Source organism: Alosa sapidissima, chromosome 2 (assembly GCF_018492685.1).
Source record: "Alosa sapidissima isolate fAloSap1 chromosome 2, fAloSap1.pri, whole genome shotgun sequence".
Lineage (NCBI taxonomy): Eukaryota > Metazoa > Chordata > Actinopteri > Clupeiformes > Clupeidae > Alosa > Alosa sapidissima.
In genome coordinates, this window is record NC_055958.1 from 39,880,876 (window position 1) to 39,897,026 (window position 16,151).

Below are 16,151 nucleotides of genomic sequence, written 5' to 3' on the forward strand. Positions count from 1 at the left end.
CCATGAGCGGAACGCTTCCCAAATAGCATTTTTTAACCAGTAATATTGTTCAAAACAGCATCAAACCTTGTCAGTAGCTTGCTCAAGGTCCCTACACATAAAACAAAGCACCAACAACGTAGTTAACAAACCCGGAGTTTATTACAGAAGACTGTTAATCTCACAGAAGACTGAGATCTCACACAGAGATGACTCCTATTGCCGGAAGGCAATGCCTTATACGGACTTTCCTTCGGAGCTGGTAGGAGGACAGTTGGTAAGTGTTCTTTTGGTCTTCTGTAATAAACTCCGGGTTTGCTTACTACGTTGTTGGTGGTTCGTTTTATGTGATCTTTATGTGAGCTGTGATCTGACATCACCTGGTATCATCAAACTAGGGCATATGTCAGCACTGTTAGTGTGGCCAGCTCCACTTAAGAACTAGGGGATATTTCATCAACAGCTATTTCCCCTGATGGAGCTGGTCCAGTTAGACCACTCTGTTCAGAGGGTGTGGTTGTCCAGTAAGGGTATATGATGTATTATAAGTGTCATTAATTGTTATTAATCAATTGTAATCAATACCCATACATATCCCACCTGGTGCTTTCTTTCTCTCATTTTCTCTCTCTCTCTCTCTCTTGCTCTGTGTCCCTCTCCCCCTCTCTTTCTCTCCCTCTCCCTCTCTCTCCAACTCTCTCTCTCTCTCTCTCCAACTCTCTCTCTCTCTCTCTCTCAGGTTAAGAAGATAGCATTAGCTGGACAGGAGTTTGCACGCACATACCTAATGGGAGACGACATCTTCTGTTACTACTTCAGACTCTTCCAGGTAACGTCCTGCTAACCCACTTACACTCTCACACAAACATGGTGCTGGTTGTGTAGTGTGGTGTGGTGGTTAAGGGGCCGGGTGCTGATAGTGTAGTGTAGTGTGGTGGTTAAGGGGTCAGGTGCTGGTTGTGTAGTGTGGTGAGGTGTGGTGTGGTGGTTAAGGGGCCTGGTGCTGATAGTGTAGTGTAGTGTGGTGTAGTGTGGTGGTTAAGGGGCCTGGTGCTGATAGTGTAGTGTGGTGTAGTGTGGTGGTTAAGGGGCCGGGTGCTGATAGTGTAGTGTGGTGGTTAAAGGAGAATTCCGGTGTGATATTGACCTAAAGTGTATTGAAACATGATACCGAGTGTGAACGTATGTCTCATAGCCCATCTCGGCTTGTCCCCTGCACTCCAAAATCTGGCGCTAGTTAGCCGATGCTACCAACAGCTTTTTCAATAGTGGTGCTTCGGCATCGGGCTAGCCATGCAAATAAATCACTGTTTTACACCCATTTATGAGGCTCAATGTATCTCCACACTTCATTGGTAGACTTCCGAGGGCCCTGACATTGAAAACTTTGAAAAAGCACTGGTAGTTTACTTACAAGATGATTTATATTTTATATATATTTATTCCAGTTGCTGCTACTGGAAGAAACTGGAATCCATGCATTTCCACTGAATTATTTTTGGAATCTGATCCCTTATCATACCTGTTCATTCTTACTCGTTGCTCAACTTATCGTGACTAAATTCAAGATGGCTGCAAACGCTAAACTTCGTGAAAATACTGTCTGTATAAATCATCTTGTAAGTAAACTACCAGTGCTTTTTCAAAGTTTTCAATGTCAGGGCCCTCGGAAGTCTACCAATGAAGTGTGGAGATACATTGAGCCTCGTAAATGGGTGTAAAACAGTGATTTATTTGCATGGCTAGCCCGATGCCGAAGCACCACTATTGAAAAAGCTGTTGGTAGCATCAGCTAACTAGCGCCAGATTTTAGAGTGCAGGGGACAAGCCGACATGGCTATGAGACATGCGTTCACACTCGGTATGATGATTCAATACACTTTAGGTCAATATCACACCAGAATTCTCCTTTAAGGGGTGGGTCTGGTATGCAGTAGCCAGACACGTTATGGGTTTGTTTTGCCCTTGAGCAAGGCACTTAACCCTAAGTTGCTAGTGGCTTCTGCCGTTCTCTGGGTGGTGTGTGTGTGTGTGTGTGTGTGTGTGTGTGTGTGTGTGTGTGTGTGTGTGTGTGTGTGTGTGTGTGTGTGTGCGTGTGCTATCTATTAATATGAGTTTAAACCTTGGCATAGATATACAGATGTAGTTCAAACTAATTTACTGTATGAATGAAACAGTGTAGCGTGCACATGTCTGTGTGTGTGTGTGTGTGTGTGTGTGTGTGTGTGTGTGTGCGTTCACATGTCTGTGTGCGTGCGTGCGTGTGTGTGTGTGTGTGTGTGTGCATCTCCTGCTCTTATCAGATGAAGCTCTTATCTTATCTGGCCATCCTGTCAGTGACACTTTTACAGGAACACACTCAAGGACACTGGCACAAGAGAGAGCCATCACACCACAGACACTGGACCAGTGGCGGAACAAGTCAGAGCACATGGCCGGGCCCTTTATTAAACTCATCATAACATAATTTTACAACATAGGCTACACATGCCCGCAACAGCGGGTCTTACAAGCTTCAGCGCCACGGAGAGCATAATTTTGAAGTCCATCGAACGTACATGAAGTGTAACCAAGAGAACAACAACAAAAACATTAGGCTACATGACCCCTAATAATAAAACAACAATAATACGCAGCACTATTTGAAGGGCATACGACGAGCCTTGCGCTCCGCGAACTCGTCCACGATGTGCTGTGTGTCCATTTTCTTTGCTCTCTCATTCTCTATGGTGGTTTTTAATGATCTTTAACTTGGAGAATGAGCGCTCAGAGGTTGCTACGGTGACGGGAAGAGTCAAAAATAAAATTAGGGCGGTGCAAATCTCACTGAATGCAGAAGTTACTGCTGGGTGGTTGCATTGGCGGAGCGAGGGGGTGTTTTCGGGGGCTCAACCCCCGAATCTCTTTTCAAAAGCCCCGAATATGTTTTTGTATGTGTTTTCAATTTCCAACGATTCTAATTTCTAATTTAACTTCCCCTCGCTTTCTCTATAAATGTTGCAAAATGTAGCCTACTAGCTTACTTTCAAAGCCCAATATTGACAGATAATCTGATTTCCCACACAATGAGTTTAGGCAATGCCAGAGCCGAGATGCGGTTTACGTCATAAACCTGGCAGGGAAGTTCAGAGCGGCGCAGTCAGTTTAAACAGCAAGCCGGTAAGAAAAACTATTGTCAAGACATTATGCAATTAGGCTATTGTACCCCGGAATACAAAAATAAACTTCAGAAAGACAGAAAGTTTGTTGTACTGTATTCTGTAGTCTGTATTCTGTAGTCTCAATGACCGAATCAGTAGATATACCTGTTGTCAGTTGAGTTCGTTCAATTTATTGTAGGCTAGTAGCCTAGGCAAATATGAAACGGAGATGTAACGTGGCTACTGGCGGGATTTTGAACTTGCATGTTTCATGCATTTTAGGGCAAAAATACCATGAGATTGATGTGTTCTCCATTTGAGGAATGTAATCAATTGTGGACGTGCACAGACAGCTCAGACACAGAGCGCATATAGGCCTAGGTTAGGCTACTTTCACTTTCTAGAGCGCATTCATTAGGCTACGTAAAAGATGCTTCATACCAAAACAACAATCAAACATTATCAAATGTATCATGACGTGTTGTCACAAAGACTTACTCCAATTAGAAAATCGAAACCAAAATAATGTAGGCTAAGTGTAAGTGTTCTCTCATTGACGCCTGTAGGAGACAATATCGTTGATCCAATTTTGTAAATTTGCACGTCGTAAAGTTCAATATGAGAGTTAAAATAAAGCCAGTCATACAGCAGAACATTTTATTCAATATTTTACACCTACTAAATCATCAAAGTAAATTTCAAAACTTTTCAGCAACCGTGAGTCATAACTTGTCCTGACTGGGGCAACCTATAAGCCTAATACGTCCCACTCTGATGAAAATGATTGAAAAGAAACCGTTTGCATGATCTTAGCTCCTCCGGCCTTGTGCCGTGGGAGAGGCCCGTCCCACCTTACCCGGAGGTGGGGGAGGGGCGCCCTCGCACCGGGCCCCTGTGGGTCCCGGGCCAGGGGCGTGCCGCACCTCCCGCACCACCTCAGGCTCCGCCCCTGCACTGGACACACACACACACACACACACACGCATTAAAGAAAGCATAATCACTAAGTTGAAATGTAAAAAATGTAGACCCAATGTAAAAAATGTCAATTCTTATTAGGCCTTATCATATCTTAGTCAAACCTGAACTATGTCCAGCTGGTTGGGTTATAAGATAGAAGAACAATGCTGCATTCTCTTATGCAAAGTAATGTAGCAATGACAACTCTTCATAAAAACATTGCTTAGTAATGTAGCAATGCAAACTCTTCATAAAAGCATTGGTAAGTAATGTAGCAATGCAAACTCTTCATAAAAGCATTGCTTAGTAATGTAGTAATGCAACTTATTCATAAAATCATAGCTAAGTAATGTCAGCAGCAAATTATTGCCCTATTGTGCAGAAATATCTGGTTCAACACTACTTATAAAAGAGTCATTGAACAAGACTGTTGTTGAAGCACTCAACCTAGAGGTCTGTAAAGCTATGGTATGTGTGCTTAGACATGTGCTGAATTGTGCTGATGGGGCAGAGTTGAGTTGCCTGCTCTTGTCCCTTGCGCTTACCAAACGTCCAATCCATTTCTCAGATCCCCAGTCCTCCCACTAGACCATACAGTAGTGCACTGCAACACATACAATCCAACCAAGTGATCTTATACTATGATAAAATAGATAAAATAGAAATTAGTATGAATAGACTGACCTAGTGCTATCTTGACAAATAATTATTATATAATTAAGACTTATTTTAAGGAGTCTTATCAAGACAAATTTGCTCACTACACTGGCAGACAAATTTGCTTGTTCTTAGGATGAGACATCTTAAAATAAGTCAAACTCTTCTTAAAGTAAGTCAAATGATTTTTACGAGAAAGCGCTAGGTAAATCTCTTTATACTGAAAACAATATCAAATAGATGTTTTGATCTTGATATAATATTAATAAAACTTTGTTAGATTTGATTGGATAAGCAGTTTTTGCAGTGTAGAGATAACCTTACACAATTATTCATAAATATGAGTGACTACATTGAGAATATAAACCCAATGAAACTAAATTAAATTCACAAAGATAATAAAACTGCCTGTATTTCTAAGGCTTAAAGTCCAAACTAACAAAAATCTGGAATGCTACATGAAGTTTAACAGACAATATGTATTCTTCAGACTGAGCCAACAAGCAGAATATGTCTAACTAAATAGGCTACCGCTCGGGTGGTCTTAATGTATCTATAGAAATAGGACATTGCAAATGATCAGGACATTGCAAATGATCCCACTCGGGTGGTCTTAATGTATCTATAGAAATAGGACATTGCAAATGATCCTGGCAGGAGATACTCAACGGCAACAGTAAGGAGGATCAAGATGCAATACACTTTCTTCAAAAACTCCTAAATATATTTCAGTAATGATAGAAAAAGAAATATTTTTACAACAAACAATTGTATAATTCAAAGCATATGTGAGAGTCAGAGAGAGAGAGAGTCAGAGAGAGAGAGAGTCAGAGAGAGAGAGAGTCAGAGAGAGAGAGAGTCAGAGAGAGAGAGAGAGAGAGAGAAAGTGAAAAGTGTGGACAAATGCACCCATAGTTTGCTCTTTCTACACTGTTGTTATGTGTTCACCTCAGTTGCAACCTAGCACACTGTTGGTATTATTAAAGCCAACCTAGCACACTGTTGGTGTTATTAAAGCCAACCTCACACTGTTGGTATTATTAAAGCCAACCTCACACTGTTGGTATTATTAAAGCCAACCTCACACTGTTTAATTAAAGTGAGTGACGGAAAAGCAGCATGTGTGGAAAGTCCTTCAATATTTCCATTGTTTACACTCTTGATTATTACACAATATTTCCATTGTTTACACTCTTGATTATTTACACAATAATTTTACACAATTCCATGCATGCTATTTCTGTATTGTTCTACGCAAAAAACATGAAGGGGGTTGGTGTGTCCAAATGTTTGTATACAGTACTGCCATCTCACGTGGCATCCTCTTTATAAGGCACAAGAGCTGTCCTTGAAACTGAGGTGGAACAAGTGTGTGTGTGTGTGTGTGTGTGTGTGTGTGTGTGTGTGTGAGAGAGAGAGAGAGAGAGAGAGAGATCTGGGAAGAGGGGGATATGAATGGAATAGATTGTTTAGATTTGCCTGTGCTATCTATTAATATGAGTTTAAACCTTGGCATAGATATACAGATGTAGTTCAAACTAATTTACTGTATGAATGAAACAGTGTAGCCTTAAACCTAATTTAGAAATGATAGTGTAGCCTTAAACCTAATTTATAAATGAAACAGTGTAGCCTTAAACTTAATTTATAAATGAAACCGTGTAGCCTTAAACCTGATTTATAAATGATAGTGTAGCCTTAAACCTGATTTTGAAAGCTGTAGTGATTATCACAGTGCTGTCTGATTGACACATACAGTAATGAGTTGATAAAAAGCTGTTGACGGTGCTGTTTCTGGAGAAAGCGTGTTTGTGTGTGTGCATGTGTTATGTCTGTGTGCGTGTGTGTGTGTGTGCGCACGCGTGTTTGTGTGCGTGCATGTATGTGTGTGTGCGCATGTTTGCGTGCATGCATGCGTGTGTGTGTGTGTGTGTGTGTGTGTGTGTCAGTGTCAAAGGTGGCAGGCTGAAAGAAGAAGTGACTGAAAGTGCTGACTTGTGTGTATTGGAGGGGTCCGGGTGTTCACCACTCCTGTAGAAGAGAAAAGAGGTCGAGAGACACAGAACAGTGGAGGAAGAGAAACCACAGAGAGACTTCAACCTCTAGATCACAGACAGACACACTTCAACCTCTAGATCACAGAAGAGACACTTCAACCATCACAAACAGACACTTCAACCTCTAGATCACAGACAGACACACTTCAACCTCTAGATCACAGAAGAGGGAGGGAGAGAGAGAGAGAATACTTAATGAAACGATTACTCGAGTAACTCGAATAATTCGATTACAAAAAATGATCGAGGCAAATTCTCTGCCTGAAGGCTTCACACGGACTGTTATTACTGACACACACACCACTTTCAGAATTAAATTGGCAAGATGACAGAGAGCCAAGAAACTGTCCGTAAAAGGCAGAAAGTGTCCAAAGTTTTGGGATCATTTCAAACTTAGAAAAAAAGAAGATGCGGTGCAATGTGTCACAGAATTGGCGCACCACCACAGCACGTCAATGATGATCACCAGATCACCAAGCATAGCTGAATTGGCACACCACTACAGCACGTCACAGATGAGGCAACATCTGAGCCGAAAACATCCAGTTGTTAACACCAGATCACCAAGCGTAGCCGACACAAGGCAACGTAAACATTGCTGTTAGCTGATTTAAAGTACTGGCGCTAGTTAGAATACTGTATTTGTAGGGGCTGTAGCCTACTGGCGTGAGTCAATATGATGCTAAGTTATGGAAACTTTAAGTAGTAAACTAAGTAAGGGATAATGTATAGAACGCCGGTCATTATGGGGAAAATAAGTCCCGAGAGGGCGAACCGGACCCCGACGCCCCAGCGGAGTGGTCTTGTTTCGCCCTAAAGGGACTTATTTTCCCATAATGACCGGAGTTCTATACATTATCCCGCTTATTATACGGCTACTTGCCAAAACGAAAAAATAATCTCCATGATATGACTCTTTACACTTATTTGTTACCGTTTCGTCGTGGCTTTTGCTGAGAAACAAATAGTTTGCAACACACGCTGAACTTGAATCAAACATTCTTTAGAACACAGCTTATCAACCGTCTGCTTTCACTTTTGAAGTTCCAAGCACAAACTCCGTTGCCATTGACAGCGGTCATTCTTGTTTTCAGAGGTCCTTTCCCAAGAAATAATGACCGCACTAGAACTTTCGGAAATCCCATTCAAGTCAATGGAGCATTCTACTTGCATTGTGAAGAGCCGTATAATAAATGAAAATAATAATTCATATTAAATTGCAAGTGAGGAATACACCAGAAAACTCCTTATCACACACACTCATCTCGTCTCTCTCTCTCTGTCTCTCTCTCCCTTGCGCACACACACAGTCACCTCACCAAATAGGCCTACCCCAGACATAACTATCATAGGTAATGGTAAATGTTGCTTAAAACAGATATACTTATTTTTTTATATTTACTGTTTACTTTGAAGTGAGTAGGGCTAATTTACAGCATGACATTTGTTGTGCATATTAATAAATTGCATTTAACAACACAAAATAATTTTTTACTCGATTAATCGAAAATTTATATGACTAGGGTCGTTTATATCCAAAGCGGCTTGCATACAGTATGTCATTTATATGACTAGGGTCGTTTATATCCAAAGCGGCTTGCATACAGTATGTCATTTATATGACGAGGGTCACTGTCCCTGGGGCCACTGGGGTTAAGGGGCTTAATGTGCTGACACGGCTTTATGTTCTTCCCAATTACAGTGCCATAAGAAGGCATAGGTGAGGTTCATTTGATGACCCATTTCCAGTGTTTTCGCAGGAAAACAGCTCTCTGCTTTAATCACTTTATGGATGGGAAGTAAAGCAAGTGGAACACTTTGTTAAAGAAATATCAACTTTTATGAGGTTATTATGATGCGCGTTCTGCCAAATTGGCTTTAGTGTTCTCATATCCACAACAACTCAAATGTTATCCCTCACACTCGTTTGTGTGCGTCTGTGTGTATGTCTGTCAATGTGTTGACCTGTGTGTGTGTGTGTGTGTGTGTGTGTGTGGGGGGGGGGGGGGGGGGTTGTGTCTCTGTGGATGTTGACCTGTGTGTGTGTGTGAATGCATCTTTGTCTTTTTGTGTGTGTGTGTGTGTGTGTGTGTGTGTGTGTGTGTGGATGTTGACCTGTGTGTGCGTGCATCTTTGTATTTTTGTGTTTGTGTGTGTGTGTCTGTGGATGTTGACCTGTGTGTGTGTGTGTGTGCGTGCAATTTTGTCTTTTTTATGTGTGTCTGTGTGTGAACGTTGACCTGTGTTTGTGTGTGTGTGTGTGTGCCTGCATCTTTGTGTGTGTGTGTGTGTTTCAGGAATACGCTAAGCGGCAGGTGACTGAGCCGGAGGTCCGAGAGGGGATGGAGTTGGTGGAGCAGCCGACAGACGAGCTCTTCCCCTGCTACTGTTACCACACACAGGTCAACACACACACACACACACACACACACACAGGTCAACACACACACACACACACACACACACAGACAGGTCAACACACACACACACACAAACACATACACACACACATACAGGTCAACACACACACACAGACACACACACATACAGGTCAACACACACACACAGACACACACACACACACACACGTCAACATACACACACACACACACACACGTCAACATACACACACACACACACACACACACACACACACACACACACACACACACACACAGGTCAACACATCACTTGAAACACACGTGCGCACACACACACACACACACACACACACACAAACCTGACATCCCAGTATCAGAGGGGCATCTTTACTTTACAGGTGTAGAGGAATGTGCAGCCATGAAGCCTGGCTGACCTTGTTATGCTATAAAACAGACACACACACACACACATACATAAATAAACACATGCATGCACATATATGCTGTCGTTCAACAGTTTAAATGTAGATATTGTATTAAAGATCAGTCATTTCTTTCTACAATAGTCATTTACAACATAAATGACTCTGTGAGACCATGAGTACAATTCAGAATACATATTACATTAGGACACAAATATGACATGTGCAATACTCAGTGTGTGACTCAGACTAGAGGGTGTGTGTGTGTGTTTATAGGCTAGTGACAAATGGTCAGAAAGGGCTTTAGTTTTTGAGATACCCCTACCGGAGGTAGAACTAAACCCAACAATGTTTTTCCTCATCTCTAAGGTCTCCCATATATGAAATGGATTCTTAGCTAAAAATATTTTACTGCTAAGATTGTTAAATTAACAGATATTGTTATACACCCCAAAACCAAAGAAGAACTAAAATATAGCCTGTCCGTATTGGAGTTAAGGCATATAAATTAGTGCAGATCAATCACACAAGCTCTGAGAGCTTTGAAACTTAGCATGTGTATAGTCAGGAAGTTGCTGTACCTACTAGAAAAGACTGGATGTGAATATCTTGATGTATGGAATGAATAGAGACATGTAAACATACACCTAAAATAAGCAGACATGCAAAAAATGAATATCTATGCAGAATGTTTTCATTTACGTTGTAGCTGCTTTACCAGGGATTATCATAGACACACATATGATGGCTTATGGGAAAGGTGGGGTTGTACTGAATCCAACAATACCAAATATGTAAATATAGTATGACGAATCAGGGTGTTCTGTCACTCAATGTATGAGGTGTCCAAAAAATGTTTTCTTTCATTTTGGACACCTCATACATTGAGTGACAGAACACCCTGATTCGTCATACTATATTTACATATTTGCCATTGTTGGATTCAGTACAACCCCACCTTTCCCATAAGCCATCATATGTGTTGCTATGATAATCCCTGGTAAAGCAGCTACAAAGTAAATGAAAACATTCTGCATAGATATTTCATTTTTAGTTCTACCTCCGGTAGGGGTATCTCAAAAATGTGGGGCCATTGTCACTAGCCTATTTATATATATGTGTGCGTGTGCGTGTGTTGTGTTATTTCACAGCAGATTTCTCCATGGTGAGATGATATGAGCTTGGTGTCAGGTAAACACCACCACCGACTGTAAAGCCATTCAGTTTGATACAAGTGCAGATCAAAGAGTGGGCGGCCGCCATTGGGTGACCTGACGTGTCTCAGTCATTCTGTTGTTTGATCTGACTGAGTATTGCGCCATAATCACCTGCTATTTATCACTCTGACGCTCTGTCTGGTCCAGATATTGTTGCAGTCATGACATTGATCTAATCTCTCTTTCTCTCTCTCTCCCTCTTTCTCTCTCTCTCTTCCTCTCTTTCTCTTTCATCCTCTCTCTCTCCCTCTCTCTATCTCTCTCTCTACTCTCTCATAGGCCAAGGATGAGCTTTGAAAGATCATTGGGTCAGTTGTGAAAGCATCCCCTGATCTGCCGTTACATATGACAGCATTTCCTAAGTGCACATGTTGGGGTGGCCCCTCCCCCATGTAACACAGTAACAATTCTACTGAATGTTAGTTTTATAAGATTTTAATAAATATTTTTTCCAATACTTGTTTTTGGAGACTGTGCCTGGTGATTTCAGTGTGTTGTAGGTGGCTGGCATGCTACTGCTTATGTGAAGCACACTAAAAACGTATAACTGAGGAGTGTGTGTGCGCGTGCGCGCATGTGTGTGTGTGGAGTCTTGTATGTGATACATCCTAAAACATTATGACTTAAAGGAGTGCCAAGTCTCCTGTATGATGGACACTAAAACCTTGACCTTGGAAATGTCACCGTGGCAATACCTACAACAGGAAGACATATACACACACACACACGCCCAAAAGCCGTTAAACTGCTTCCTTACAAGCAGGGTCCTTGACACAGCGGTGATGTGCCGTGCTTATTTCCCCACACAGAGGGGAGACACTGAAGAGCAGGGCATGTGGGTACGGGTGCATCAGGAGAGCAGGGCATGCGGGTGCATCAGGAGAGCAGGGCATGCGGGTGCATCAGGAGAGCAGGGCATGCGGGTGCATCAGGAGAGCAGGGCATGTGGGTACGGGTGCATCAGCAGAGCAGGGCATGTGGGTGCATCAGGAGAGCAGGGCATGTGGGTACGGGTGCATCAGGAGAGCAGGGCATGTGGGTACGGGTGCATCAGGAGAGCAGGGCATGTGGGTGCATCAGGAGAGCAGGGCATGTGGGTACGTCAGGAGAGCAGGGCATGTGGGTACGGGTGCATCAGGAGAGCAGGGCATGTGGGTACGTCAGGAGAGCAGGGCATGTGGGTACGGGTGTCAGGAGAGCAGGGCATGTAGGTGCATCAGCAGAGCAGGGCATGTGGGTGCATCAGCAGAGCAGGGCATGTGGGTACGGGTGTCAGGAGAGCAGGGCATGTGGGTGCATCAGGAGAGCAGGGCATGTGGGTACGTCAGGAGAGCAGGGCATGTGGGTACGGGTGTCAGGAGAGCAGGGCATGTGGGTACATCAGGAGAGCAGGGCATGTGGGTACGGGTGCATCAGGAGAGCAGGGCATGTGGGTACGGGTGCATCAGGAGAGCAGGGCATGTGGGTACGTCAGGAGAGCAGGGCATGTGGGTACGGGTGTCAGGAGAGCAGGGCATGTGGGTGCATCAGCAGAGCAGGGCATGTGGGTACGGGTGTCAGGAGAGCAGGGCATGTGGATACGTCAGGAGAGCAGGGCATGTGGGTACGGGTGTCAGGAGAGCAGGGCATGTGGGTACGTCAGGAGAGCAGGGCATGTGGGTACGTCAGGAGAGCAGGGCATGTGGGTACGGGTGCATCAGGAGAGCAGGGCATATGGGTACGGGTGCATCAGGAGAGCAGGGCATGTGGGTACGGGTGCATCAGGAGAGCAGGGCATGTGGGTGCATCAGGAGAGCAGGGCATGTGGGTACGTCAGGAGAGCAGGGCATGTGGGTACGGGTGCATTAGGAGAGCAGGGCATGTGGGTACGTCAGGAGAGCAGGGCATGTGGGTACGGGTGTCAGGAGAGCAGGGCATGTGGGTGCATCAGCAGAGCAGGGCATGTGGGTGCATCAGCAGAGCAGGGCATGTGGGTACGGGTGTCAGGAGAGCAGGGCATGTGGGTGCATCAGGAGAGCAGGGCATGTGGGTACATCAGGAGAGCAGGGCATGTGGGTACGGGTGCATCAGGAGAGCAGGGCATGTGGGTACGGGTGCATCAGGAGAGCAGGGCATGTGGGTACGTCAGGAGAGCAGGGCATGTGTGTACGGGTGTAAGGAGAGCAGGGCATGTGGGTGCATCAGCAGAGCAGGGCATGTGGGTACGGGTGTCAGGAGAGCAGGGCATGTGGGTACGTCAGGAGAGCAGGGCATGTGGGTACGGGTGTCAGGAGAGCAGGGCATGTGGGTACGTCAGGAGAGCAGGGCATGTGGGTACGGGTGCATCAGGAGAGCAGGGCATATGGGTACGGGTGCATCAGGAGAGCAGGGCATGTGGGTACGGGTGCATCAGGAGAGCAGGGCATGTGGGTACGTCAGGAGAGCAGGGCATGTGGGTACGGGTGCATCAGGAGAGCAGGGCATGTGGGTACGTCAGGAGAGCAGGGCATGTGGGTACGTCAGGAGAGCAGGGCATGTGGGTGCATCAGGAGAGCAGGGCATGTGGGTACGGGTGCATCAGGAGAGCAGGGCATGTGGGTGCATCAGCAGAGCAGGGCATGTGGGTACGGGTGCATCAGGAGAGCAGGGCATGTGGGTACGTCAGGAGAGCAGGGCATGTGGGTACGGGTACGTCAGGAGAGCAGGGCATGTGGGTACGTCAGGAGAGCAGGGCATGTGGGTGCATCAGGAGAGCAGGGCATGTGGGTGCATCAGGAGAGCAGGGCATGTGGGTGCATCAGGAGAACAGGGCATGTGGGTACGGGTGCATCAGGAGAGCAGGGCATGTGGGTACGGGTGCATCAGGAGAGCAGGGCATGTGGGTACGTCAGGAGAGCAGGGCATGTGGGTACGTCAGGAGAGCAGGGCATGTGGGTACGGGTGTCAGGAGAGCAGGGCATGTGGGTACGTCAGGAGAGCAGGGCATGTGGGTGCATCAGGAGAGCAGGGCATGTGGGTACGGGTGCATCAGGAGAGCAGGGCATGTGGGTGCATCAGCAGAGCAGGGCATGTGGGTACGGGTGCATCAGGAGAGCAGGGCATGTGGGTACGTCAGGAGAGCAGGGCATGTGGGTACGGGTGCATCAGGAGAGCAGGGCATGTGGGTACGTCAGGAGAGCAGGGCATGTGGGTGCATCAGGAGAGCAGGGCATGTGGGTGCATCAGGAGAGCAGGGCATGTGGGTGCATCAGGAGAACAGGGCATGTGGGTACGGGTGCATCAGGAGAGCAGGGCATGTGGGTACGGGTGCATCAGGAGAGCAGGGCATGTGGGTACGTCAGGAGAGCAGGGCATGTGGGTACGTCAGGAGAGCAGGGCATGTGGGTACGTCAGGAGAGCAGGGCATGTGGGTACGGGTGTCAGGAGAGCAGGGCATGTGGGTACGTCAGGAGAGCAGGGCATGTGGGTGCATCAGGAGAGCAGGGCATGTGGGTACGGGTGTCAGGAGAGCAGGGCATGTGGGTGCATCAGGAGAGCAGGGCATGTGGGTGCATCAGGAGAGCAGGGCATGTGGGTACGGGTGCATCAGGAGAGCAGGGCATGTGGGTACGTCAGGAGAGCAGGGCATGTGGGTACGGGTGTCAGGAGAGCAGGGCATGTGGGTACGTCAGGAGAGCAGGGCATGTGGGTACGGGTGCATCAGGAGAGCAGGGCATGTGGGTACGTCAGGAGAGCAGGGCATGTGGGTACGGGTGTCAGGAGAGCAGGGCATGTGGGTGCATCAGCAGAGCAGGGCATGTGGGTACGGGTGTCAGGAGAGCAGGGCATGTGGGTACGTCAGGAGAGCAGGGCATGTGGGTACGGGTGTCAGGAGAGCAGGGCATGTGGGTACGTCAGGAGAGCAGGGCATGTGGGTACGTCAGGAGAGCAGGGCATGTGGGTACGGGTGCATCAGGAGAGCAGGGCATATGGGTACGGGTGCATCAGGAGAGCAGGGCATGTGGGTACGGGTGCATCAGGAGAGCAGGGCATGTGGGTACGTCAGGAGAGCAGGGCATGTGGGTACGGGTGCATCAGGAGAGCAGGGCATGTGGGTACGTCAGGAGAGCAGGGCATGTGGGTACGTCAGGAGAGCAGGGCATGTGGGTGCATCAGGAGAGCAGGGCATGTGGGTACGGGTGCATCAGGAGAGCAGGGCATGTGGGTGCATCAGCAGAGCAGGGCATGTGGGTACGGGTGCATCAGGAGAGCAGGGCATGTGGGTACGTCAGGAGAGCAGGGCATGTGGGTACGGGTACGTCAGGAGAGCAGGGCATGTGGGTGCATCAGGAGAGCAGGGCATGTGGGTGCATCAGGAGAACAGGGCATGTGGGTACGGGTGCATCAGGAGAGCAGGGCATGTGGGTACGGGTGCATCAGGAGAGCAGGGCATGTGGGTACGTCAGGAGAGCAGGGCATGTGGGTACGTCAGGAGAGCAGGGCATGTGGGTACGGGTGTCAGGAGAGCAGGGCATGTGGGTACGTCAGGAGAGCAGGGCATGTGGGTGCATCAGGAGAGCAGGGCATGTGGGTACGGGTGCATCAGGAGAGCAGGGCATGTGGGTGCATCAGCAGAGCAGGGCATGTGGGTACGGGTGCATCAGGAGAGCAGGGCATGTGGGTACGTCAGGAGAGCAGGGCATGTGGGTACGGGTGCATCAGGAGAGCAGGGCATGTGGGTACGTCAGGAGAGCAGGGCATGTGGGTGCATCAGGAGAGCAGGGCATGTGGGTGCATCAGGAGAGCAGGGCATGTGGGTGCATCAGGAGAGCAGGGCATGTGGGTGCATCAGGAGAACAGGGCATGTGGGTACGGGTGCATCAGGAGAGCAGGGCATGTGGGTACGTCAGGAGAGCAGGGCATGTGGGTACGTCAGGAGAGCAGGGCATGTGGGTACGGGTGTCAGGAGAGCAGGGCATGTGGGTACGTCAGGAGAGCAGGGCATGTGGGTGCATCAGGAGAGCAGGGCATGTGGGTACGGGTGTCAGGAGAGCAGGGCATGTGGGTGCATCAGGAGAGCAGGGCATGTGGGTGCATCAGGAGAGCAGGGCATGTGGGTACGGGTGCATCAGGAGAGCAGGGCATGTGGGTACGTCAGGAGAGCAGGGCATGTGGGTACGGGTGTCAGGAGAGCAGGGCATGTGGGTACGTCAGGAGAGCAGGGCATGTGGGTACGGGTGCATCAGGAGAGCAGGGCATGTGGGTACGTCAGGAGAGCAGGGCATGTGGGTACGGGTGCATCAGCAGAGCAGTGGACAGATAAATAGAAGGATGGATGGATGTGTTTTTTACAAGGGAATTGTAGGCATCTGGCAGCTTA

At 47.2% G+C, this 16,151-nt stretch overlaps 1 protein-coding gene across 2 annotated transcripts in view; it reads left to right on the forward strand.

The window, feature by feature from the left end:
- Positions 1-11,270, forward strand: part of poglut2 (protein O-glucosyltransferase 2) — a 26,628-nt gene extending 15,358 nt beyond the window's left edge. For both annotated transcript variants that reach the window (XM_042070759.1, XM_042070750.1), the window contains 3 exons: positions 719-808; positions 9,091-9,195; positions 11,093-11,270. In XM_042070759.1, coding sequence (XP_041926693.1) covers positions 719-808; positions 9,091-9,195; positions 11,093-11,110 — 213 coding nt within the window. In that variant the 3' untranslated portion in view covers positions 11,111-11,270. The remainder of the gene's footprint in view (positions 1-718; positions 809-9,090; positions 9,196-11,092) is intronic.
- Positions 11,271-16,151: the final 4,881 nt, after the last annotated feature.